Source organism: Rhododendron vialii, chromosome 13a, assembly GCF_030253575.1.
Source record: "Rhododendron vialii isolate Sample 1 chromosome 13a, ASM3025357v1".
NCBI classification, from domain to species: Eukaryota; Viridiplantae; Streptophyta; class Magnoliopsida; order Ericales; family Ericaceae; genus Rhododendron; species Rhododendron vialii.
The window spans coordinates 3,611,556-3,622,550 of NC_080569.1; the positions used below are offsets into that span (position 1 = coordinate 3,611,556).

A 10,995-nucleotide genomic window follows, 5' to 3' on the forward strand; every position below is an offset into this window, starting at 1 on the left:
AGCTAGTCTCTTCGTTTCTTGTCTTATTATTCTTTAATTTTAGGCTGAGAAGACCAGTTGGTAAAACACCAACCAGCTGTTTCACCTTTTTGTCATTTTTTTAATTCGGAAATTGGAATATACCGAATATTGACTACGCATATGTGTTCTCCATTTTTTGAAAAAACCAACGAGGCTGGTTGGCTGATATCATGTACTACTACTTTTTATTCTGCACGTTCCCACGTTTCATTTGACCATTTGGAGTCCAATTATTACATCATGGCAGAAAAGTAGAGAGAGAGAGAGAGAGAGAGAGAGAGAGAGAGAGAGATATTCCGGGAAGGCGGTAGCAGTACATGCCTCTTTTGAAAATCATGCACGTTCTTTGAACTTCAATTGGGGCGGAATTTTCCACCATGAATATATCATGATAAATACCCACTACCCGTGCCCCAGAAATCATTTCCAGCACTGAGACATATAGGACTGGACATTAAGCTATTTTCCTGGGCTATAATTATACACACACTACTTATCAACTTTCTTTGAGATAATTCAATTCAATTAAATTCAAATCAAATCAAAAGATGGTGAGAGCTCCATGCTGTGAGAAGATGGGGTTAAAGAGAGGCCCATGGACACCCAAGGAAGATAGGATATTGATCAATTATATTAGTGCTTATGGTCATGGCAATTGGAGGGCACTTCCTAAACAAGCTGGTATATATATATATATATTTCCAAATTCCCATCTGGGTTTTCCCTCTTGCTTAATTTCCTGCTTGTTGGAAATGCATTTCAAACCATACATATGATTTTTGTTTAATTGTTTTCTCAGGTTTATTGAGGTGTGGAAAGAGTTGTAGGCTCAGGTGGACGAATTACCTGCGACCGGATATTAAGCGTGGAAACTTCAGCAAAGAAGAGGAGGAGACCATCATTAAGTTGCATGAGATGTTGGGAAATAGGTGTGTTACATTGATTGATTTTCTTATTTATGTACAAGGGTGAGCCGAGCGAGTAGTGGGTTGTTTAAATTTGGTTCGATAACTTGATGAGACTAATGTTCTTTGATTTTATCATTCGACCCAATCTCAAAATCAAAGTTACAGATAATGAAATGAGCTCGATCGAGTATTGCAAATTTTGTAATATCGTATAATAAGCTTATCAAGATTCAATCTTGATATCGATCAGTAGTTCAATTCTGGCCAGCTTGAAAACTTAAGGAGCATCGGAAAAATATACTCGAACTTGACTTGCTTGTTGCGTGGAAGGATTGGAAACAAACTTTTAACGAGTCAAACAACAGTCGAACTTAATTTAACATCTAAGCTCTAGTCTGTGATATGTTTGTTACATATCAAGTGCTTAAGTAATATCCATGGCCTCTCTGTCACTCTCTTCCTCTGTTGTGGATTATATAACAAGATAAACCCCCATAATTTAGCAACTGATGATCTTTGGATACTCTTTCCCAAAATGCAGATGGTCAGCAATTGCAGCTAGATTACCCGGGCGAACCGACAACGAGATAAAAAACGTGTGGCATACCCACTTGAAAAAGAAGCTGATGATCAAAGAAAACCAGCTGGAAACCAAACTTGATCAAGAACCACAGCCCATGAATGATCAAGATCTAGGTCAAGTACTGACAAGGCTGGAAAGCCCACAACACTCGGCCAGTGACACCTCCTCCTCCTCCTCCGCCACAACCACCACCACGGCCGCCACATGCGTGGGCAATGATTCATTCGTCAACAGCTTCCATGAGATGGATGAGAATTTCTGGGCGGACGTATTGTCGGTTGATATTTCCGGTGATCTTCAATTCTCCCAACTTGATCATGGGGTGGAAAATGTCTGTGGGTACAATTCAAACACTATGCATGATGGTATGGACTACTGGTTCAACCTGTTTTCAACAGCAGGGGAAATGCAAGAGCTGCCAGGATTTTAGCTTAGCATTTACCACTTTTCCAATTATATACTTCAAGAACAGGAATAGTTAATTATGTATTAAGTAGTGGCTAATTAGTTTTAAAATGTAGGTTAATTATTCATGAACCAGGCAAAAATAAAATTGTCACCATCTTTTGTATTTGTTGTGTTTTTCACAAGAAAAATACAATATGTGTCATTGTGGTTGAAATGACTCGTGAAGCAACAATAATATATATACAAGGTTACACCAAATATATAATCATGATCTATTGCATTTTCCACAGGAAAAAATACAATAGGTGTTACTGTTGTTGGAAGGACTTGTGAAGCAACAATAATAACCTGACGACATTATACCCATTTTATAATCTGTTTTGCGTAAGCTCGCTCAAACATTTTTTAATTAGCTTAGTAATTGGCACAAAAGAACTCAACTTGATCTCAACTTTCTAGTTTGTATATGAAGCATGCAGGTCCTTTGTACTCCATCGCTAGCTAGTAGAAACAAATGCGATTGCACAACAGTATAATTAACAAGTCAAGCATGATTATCACGGTTTGGATTAGATTAATGGTTGCGCAATAATTAAACAAAAATATGTAATACTATATTCAGCGAATTTAATCATGTGGGTAACAACATAAAGTTCATATAGTAGTTAATTAATCCACTGAGTTTTGAAGAGTTTTTACGAAGAATTGAAAATAGTATTACTTCAGTTAAGAATCGGTACAAGGGTCAAACGGGCATGCATGAGAAAGCAAATAAGTGCGTGACCTCCATGTTTAAACCCCACGGAGGTTAGACATTCAAAATCTTGGGGCAACTGGAGGGTTCGTCCAATCGTTAAATTTAGCGCTAAAAAATTAGTCGAGGTGCGCACACGACAGGCTTCGGCCTGCTCCCTCCCCGCGTCCACTAGCGCTCTTGTCCAGAGCGAAGAGAAGGCAAAAAAGTGCCGCCGAAGTAGCATAAGCAGGCTTCTATATTGCTACGCAAGAATAGAGTAAGATAGCATTTTGCGCCCCACATGTTTGAATTTTAGGGTAAAGAGCTTGCTTGTTATACGGGATCCGACGCATCCTGCAGAGCAAAACAACGTTCTATTCTTTTTGGCGTCATCCTTCCGCATTGACGGCAAGTGGAGTGCCACAATCCCATTCATCATTTTTTATCTACATAAGCCAAAGCCCATAGCACTGGCGACGTCTCCGGAATAAATGCAAGGAGGATATATAGCTAATATAGGATCTTGTAGAACAGGATTTAATTCTGCGCTGGCCAAGATCAGCCTTTTTTGTTTTAGAATTTGGATTTTGGACTCTATCTTTGTGCACAGTCCTCAATAATTTCTCTCTTTCTATCTCTTTTCACTTATTACCCCAAAATTCAAATCCAAAATTCCAAAACGAACAAGCGCCGGTAATTTAAAAAAACACAGTATTGGTAAGCCGAACTTCTCTAAAAGTATCTTTACTAAAGCAATGGATTTGATTGGGTTAAATACTTTAATGGCAGATTTGGAGTTATCATCCTTTTTTCTCAAGGATTAGCTTACTCTATTAAAGTATGTATAGTAACACCATAAGTTCAACCCCAAGGAGTTAGCCAATCTAATGATCTTGCCCTGAGATTTATTAAGTGTTTACTTCATCTTAAGGCCTTAGGTTTGATTTTCCTTGTCAATAATTTTTGGGGCCACCTCACTCTCATGCGTAAGCATGTAAAACGGTTATGGGAGGAACTATAAGAATTAATTCGAGGTACGAGCAAGTTGACCCGAGACATCTTGCATTAAAATAAAAAAAAACATCATAAGTTCTACTTGTCCATTTTCATGCATTCCTAATGAGAGTTGATATACAAAATTCAGCACGTTTTAAATGCAAAAAGCTGCCTCTATGCACTTTAATTAATGTACTACAGTAGTTAAGTAGGAATATTCACTGCTCCTTTATTTAAAAAAACTAAGCAAAATAAAAAATAATTCCAGAACAAGATATATGGACAAATAAACGAATATACTAGTACTACTACAATTGGTGGAGTAAAAAAAAAAATTTACTGACCAGATGCTCCGCAGAAATAAAGGTAGAAATAGCTGAAATTTGACCTATATCTCTTGAAATGGTTTTAATTAAAACATTACAGCACTTAATAATATGCACTTGATATCACCTTGTCATGGGCGGGGAGAGTTCAATTACTATACAACCACAAACACATTCACATTGGGACCCGCATGCACATACTACACTTTCAGTGTGCATGAGACTCCTAAAAAGATGCGAGTGTGTGCAAAGTATTTGCATGTGTGTTTGTGGTTCTAGAATAACTGCAGGTAATACTAGTATATCTTTTTGGATTCGACAAGTTGTTGGTCTATGAGTATGTAGGGTGTAGATACTTTGATTTTAAAAAATACTACTATTACATTGAAAAATAAATTTATCAGCAAAATATATAGTCTTGCCCCCTTACAAAAATTTAGCTCCCCTCTCGGCATTTTTTTGTTAAAAAAAGAGAAAGAGTAAGTATTATCAATCAAGATCCATATTGTATATATATTTTTATTTCAGTAAGTCTATTATTTTTAAGTTTTAAAATTACAAATAAGTAGTTATTTTTTAAGAGGCAAAGCTGAAACGCCACCGTATATTTAACTTTTAATTGTGTGCTTTCAATTTCTGTAAGTAGTAGGCCATACTACTAAAGAGTGATATAATGCCTCCAACTAATCAATTATTTTGCTGATTGACTACCGAATTTTAAAAAGAAAAATTGTTTTAAAAGCACCTATAACTTGTAAAGACAATCATTAGTACGCTATACATGATGGCTAGATTGTAAAGAGAATTCCAATTGGCTTTTTTTTTTTTTTTTTGTTAGCTATGTATGTTTCATAGATGATGAGGCCCTTAATGAATTTTTTTTTTTTTTTAATAAAACAAGTTGCGGAGTAGATAAAAGTACTTTTCAAAAACAAATGCAAGTATTCAAAAGGGAAAAATCGGGGGGGGGGGGGGGGGCGGGGGGGGACAAAAAAAACCAAATACCACAAAATATTTCAAAATCATCAATACCACCGTCACTTAAACTTGGTTGTTAACGTATACTCCTGTAAACTTAATTAGGCCCGTTTGATTCATGTCCCGATTGAACAAGATGATTATAAACCAAAAAAATCCAAAAAAGCTAGCAAAAGAGAAAAGCTATAAAGTCAACGAAGAGTGAAAATAAGTGGTGATTTCCTTTCGGATGTCTAATTCTTTTAGATCCAAGCCCAAAAAGTGATGGTCAGCATGTAATGTGATTTGTTTCGGCCCAATATTGAGCCTGAGCAACGTTGTTCTTTTTTGTTTTTGCGGGTATTAATTATCAAAATACGTCTTAGGCCGTCATTTTTTTTTCTTTTCTTTTTTCCAGCAGATCATGTAAATCAAGATGGGCCGGTAGGCCCTTAGGTTTAATTTGGGTCCTTCAGGTTTTAAATAGATGCTGGGTACATAAAGGAGTAGTTGGAGCCCTTTTCCTGTTCTCTTTTTTTTTGGGAGAATGACGGCCAAGGACGTGTTTTGATAATTAATATCCGTCAAGAACAAACTAATAACATTTGTTAATGCTGAAAATCTCCTTGGCGGGTATTAATTATCAAAACAAGTCATTAGCCATCATTTTCCCTTTTTTTGAAAAATGACAGCCCAGGACGTGTTTTGATAATTAATACCCTTCAAGAACAAGTTAAGAATTTTTATTAATGCTAAAAATATTCTTGGTGGATACTACGTATTAATTATAAAAACACGTTCTTGGCCATCATTTTCCCTCTTCTTTTTTTTTTTTTTTTTACCTCTTCTCTCTTTCTAAAGGAGAGCACATGTTTATACCTAACTTTGGACAACGGGAGAGGATGAATCAATCTCTGCCTTCAGATCTAGTTTCTCATTCCCCTTCTCTACCCAAACCGCTTGTCGTTCGTCACTGCTCCGCTTGCCGTCGGTGACTTCTTGAGTCGTCGGCTTCAGAGCTTTGATCGGTATGGAGTTAGACAAGAGAAAGGCTGTTTAATGATGGAGGGGAGTGTGTTTTATTTTATTTTATTTTTGTCCGGATTCAATCCGGTTTCTATTCAGATTTAGTTTGGATTCAGTCCGGATTTAGTCTGGTTTCTGTCCGAATTTAATTTGGTGGGTTGTTAATTTCCTTCAGGTTTTTTATACTGTTTTTTATACGGAGCTCCGCCATCCCGAGGCATCTGGTGTCTGGGTACTATAGCTCCACTTATGTCGATCCTTGTTGATAATGGTGTGGGATGAGCGATGGCTCTTACTTAGGCGTTAGATATCTGTTTGTCTCTTTGCTTTTCCTGTATATCGTTAGCTTTAGGGTTTGACTGTATCTCTATATTCGGGTGAAAATCTTTTACTGCCATATGGCTTGATCTGTATGATGCCGTATGACTTTTATAAATGGGTATACTTCTTCCATTGACAAAAAAAAAAAAAAAACTGAGAAGTCTTCATTTTATGAAAATAAGAGATCCGTTATGAGAAGCTCACCGTTATATATTTAATTCTATTTTCAGATAATACACTTTTACCCATCTTATTCGCAAAGCTATTACTTTGTTTTAAATGATCCTTGAAAAATACAAATTTCGATCGAGACTCTATTTAGATAATACACTTTTTCCCATCTTATTTTATTTTGTTTTAAATGATCCTCGTAATATGCTACTCCTATGAGATATTGTGAATTGTCAAAAACAAATTCATCTGTTCAATTCCGCTTTTTCCCAATAAACACAACCAGAACACCTACGTGGAACTCCAAGGACCACAACTAGAAGTATAGAATCAGACCGGTTCAACGATTCAATTTGATCATGCAAAGGTAAGACTGGTAATAGTGAAAACATTGGAATGATTGTGTAGGTAAACAAAACAGAAATTCTTTTAACTATTCCCTCCGTTCCAATTTAATTATTAGTTTTAAAAATTCGTGCCACTTTTCAATTGATTATATCTTATAATTTATAATATTTTATATGATTTCAAAAATATTATATTATATAACTATTTGAGATCTATAAAACAAAATCCATATTCGATATAAAATTTATTACGAATTATTAGTTTTTTAGTTGGTTAGAACATAACAAGAGACAATTAAATTGAGACTGAGGGAGTATTTCCTATCCGTATCAATTCAACTGTGAGGATCCAACTCAAGCAAAGGATGAACAGAAACAAACCACATTAAACAGTGCAGAGCTATTAAGTGAAAAAAGTCGATTCCTTTCCCTCCATACAATTTGAGAAGTGAAGAAGGTTAAAAACAAGAAATAGAAATTCTGGCTCACTCACATCCATTTACAATCTCACATGATCTACGAGACTTTCTTTCCCTCGAGTCAACTTCATTTACTCCAAAGACATAGTACAAGGTATACAGTGTGCTTTAAGAATATCCGGAGTTCTTGCTCTGGCAATATTCGCCGGCAATACCAAAATCTGTACCAACACGACATAGAAAACTTGCCACTATTAATAGGAGGATTTTTGTAAGTAATTATTGGTTCACGATAATAACATAAAATAGTCAGCAAAATGATGCCGACAATAATGCTGTTTTCTTGACCTACAAGAAGATTACAACAACTTAAAGAGAGAGAAAAATGAGCACCTGCACTGAAACTAAAAATAAAAATGGAGAGGGACTCACTTTGTGGTTTTGAAGAGAGAACTTCAAGAATTCCTCATCACAACTGTCTACCATACTAACCAAGCTCTTTAGCCCCTTAACGGGCTTATCGTTAAAAGTCACAAGAACCTACATCACAATAAGCAAACAAATAAGGAGTTTGTAAGCAAATTATCATAGTGAGGTCTATTCTTTTTACACCTTAACCTTATGACCATAACATATTTCCAAACCTGATTTTGCACCATGCCCTCCTCCTCAGCATACCCATTTGTAATGTCATCTTTAAGCACCTGACCAGTATATTCATGCCCAAACAGTCAATATAATTTAGAAGACCAACATATTCTCCCATCAGGGAAATAAACAGAGACCAACATTTTCACCCATGACTAGGGGCAGGGGTGTAAATGGTTCGGTTTGGTCTGGTTTAACATTTTTCCAAACCAAACCGGACATTCCGGTTTGGACATTTTATAAACCAAACCAAACCAAATATTAATAGTTCGGTTTGGCTCGGTTTGGTTCGATTTGACCGGTTTATTCCGGTTTTCGGTTTGTTACTCATACCACATTTGATAACCAAACAAAAAAAAAAATGGATCATAGGTAACAGTCAAAAACCTTTTCCCTACTGCAATCCATTCACTAAAACCTTTTTCATCCTTCATTTCTTTCACAAGCACTAAAAAGTAAAAATCTAACTAATTAAGCGACGAAGTATCATAAAATCAAGTAAATAAACTTCAGTGGAAACTAAAAAAATTTATTACCTACATCTAACTAAATGTAGTGTTAAACCAATTCAGCAGTTAACTGGAGAAATTTCTTACCCTAAGCTAAGTTGTAACCTTTTAGTCTTTTATTATTATTTTTTGACATGGCTTTTAGTCTTTTATTATTATGTATAATTACATAACTCTATAGTAAGAAAATACAAAAATATCTTCGTCGTGATCCATTACTACGGGAAGAAGGCACATTCCCTTCTTTCTCTTTTCTGCATCATAGAATCCTACTTATACCCTTTCGACTATATTAGTTTCATAAGCATTTTTTTTAAAGTGGTTTTGTTAGTATATAAACATAATATGTGTGTGTGCGTGTGTGTGTATAGGGGCCGGTTCTACCCACACAAATTTTAACACAATTTGACATTCCATCTCTCTCCTCACCTAATCCCTCCCTCTCTCCTTCCCCACCACACCACCTCACCTTTCCCAAAACCAACTCCGGCCGGCAGCCTACTCCTCCTTCTCCGGCACTTCCATCTCTGGCGAGTCTAAAACAATAAATTAACCACATAAAACATCACAATCACCTCCTCCAACACAAAACGCTACAACAACGGCCATTCTTCATCGACAGCGCAGCCATCATAGAAACGAAGAGGTCAGAGAAAGCCTTGTTATTGTAACCCTGTCCCTTTCCTATTCAAACACCCACAGCGAGACACAGAAACTGGCCTACCACACCACAGTACGCCGTATTACTCATCAATTCACTTTGCTAAAAAGCAACACCCCTTTCAAAATCACCTCCACATTCTCCATCCTAATAACATCTACGTGTCAGAGTAATATTCTGAAATTGAAGCAAATGCAGTAGAATTTGGATCCAGAATTTTGATTGAGGATCTTTGAAGGCATTATTGGCGGAATATGGGATCAAGCAGTAGCAAGCCCAATGCGGCGGAGTCCTCATTGTCGGTGCGTTCCGGTGGTCGCTGGGAGGCGTAGGCGAGATCGGGTGCGTTGTTGGCAGAGGGTGAGGAGGGGACAGAGGAGAACACACTCTTGTGTATATATATGTTTTGCCAACAAATAGCTAAATTAAGTGTACACACACACACACACAGATGGAGGTGCCGGAGAAAGAGGAGCCGGCATGCCTACCGGAGTTGGTTTTGGGAAAGGTGGGGTTGTGTGGTGGGAACTTAGTTGCAGGGAGCTCCTAAGTGGTGTTGCTCCCACCTTGGGAGCCCGCTTTTGCGCTCCCAACGAAGGAGCTTGACTGAAGCCCACTCCCATCGAGATGGGAGCTCGCTCCTGACGAAGATGGGAACTTTTGTATGATCTTTGTATAGAAAAATGGGGATTTATCACTTGGTTTTATTAATTGGTCTTTGATGAGCTCATATATCTAACCCAAGTAATCATGTCTTGAAAAGAAAATCATATATTATCACACTAGCCCAATGGTTACACTTATGGAGGACTTGACCCATATTTTCACTTCCTAAAATGATTGTACTCTTAAAGTGAATACTCTATGCTACTTTATTTTCATAATATATGTACACGCTACCAACCTTGGAAGCTTTTGTATTCCCCCGCTCCAGCCCCCACTTCCGCTCCTGCTCCGTGCAACTAAGGGTGGGAAGGAGAGAGGGAGGGATTAGGTGAGGAGAAGGAGAAGGAGAAGGAGAGGGAGAGGGAGGAGGGAGAGTGTTTGAATCTCAGCCATTGATTTCAATGGCTCAGATGGAGTGTCACGAACAGTGTTAAAATCTGTGCAGGTAGAACTAGCCCCATATAACCAAACCAAACCAAACCGAGCCTTACGTCCCAATCACTTGGGATCGGCTACATGAATCTGTTTCCTCCATTGAGCTCTGTCAAAGGCCACTTGTTCACACCAGACCCATTATACTCATATCTTTGCGCACTACAACATCTAATGTCAATTTAGGTCTACCCCTCCCCGTAACATTGCTACCTAGAGCTATCCTATCCGCTCTCTTAATTACTGCATCTTCTGGTCTACGGTAGATATACCCAAACCACCTTAGCCTATTTTCCCTTAGCTTCTCCTCTATAGGTGCTACACCTACCATCTCACGAATTGTTTCATTTCTAATCTTGTCTCGTCTAGTCTTACCACACATCCAGCCCCATATATCTGGTTTATTCCGGATTGAAAGGTGATGAACCAAACCAAACCATTTTTTTCGGTTTGGCTAAAAACCAAACCAATTACCTGTAGCAACCAAACCACCGGTTTGGTCTGGTTTCAGTTTTTGGTCCGGTATACCGGTTTTTTCTTCCACCCCTACCCATGACTAGTAAATACAATCTAGGAGACAACATATTCAAGCTCGAAGACCCAAGAAGTTACCTCCAAAACAGTAGAAATAATTTATGATTAGAAATGAAAGGAAAGGAAAATCACAAGGAAATTCCTTTATCACAAGGTCACCTGGCAAAGCACAACACGCTCTTCATAAAGTGCCTGGGACAAAACCTTGCCTGAAATCTGGTACCGATCATCCTAGGATTCGGAATTTGACAATATATGAAAAGAGAACACTAAGGTTAAGGTGAATAACACATATAATAAAGCAATACATACCAATTTAACATTTT

General features: G+C 37.5%; 1 protein-coding gene and 1 long non-coding RNA gene across 2 annotated transcripts; one reads left to right on the forward strand and one right to left on the reverse strand.

Moving 5' to 3' along the window:
* The first annotated feature begins 437 nt into the window (after positions 1-437).
* Positions 438-2,175, forward strand: LOC131313061 (transcription factor MYB4). Its single transcript, XM_058341134.1, has 3 exons — positions 438-702; positions 821-950; positions 1,471-2,175. The coding sequence occupies exons 1-3, from the start codon at positions 570-572 to the stop codon at positions 1,940-1,942; spliced, it is 735 nt and encodes a 244-aa protein (XP_058197117.1). The 5' UTR covers positions 438-569; the 3' UTR covers positions 1,943-2,175.
* Positions 2,176-7,203: 5,028 nt separating this feature from the next.
* LOC131313062 (uncharacterized) lies at positions 7,204-10,881 on the reverse strand. Its single transcript, XR_009196061.1, has 4 exons — positions 10,829-10,881; positions 7,864-7,923; positions 7,652-7,759; positions 7,204-7,440 (listed from the first exon to the last, which is right to left on the reverse strand). It is a non-coding gene; the product is annotated as an uncharacterized LOC131313062 (long non-coding RNA).
* Between the last annotated feature and the right edge of the window lie 114 nt (positions 10,882-10,995).

Excerpts from the sequence above, each read along its gene's own strand:
- LOC131313061 (XM_058341134.1), top strand. The coding sequence starts at position 570 with ATGGTGAGAGCTCCATGCTGTGAGAAGATGGGGTTAAAGAGAGGCCCA. Across the intron at positions 703-820 it reads GGCACTTCCTAAACAAGCTG|GTTTATTGAGGTGTGGAAAG; the intron begins GTATATATATAT and ends TTGTTTTCTCAG. Across the intron at positions 951-1,470 it reads CATGAGATGTTGGGAAATAG|ATGGTCAGCAATTGCAGCTA; the intron begins GTGTGTTACATT and ends CCCAAAATGCAG.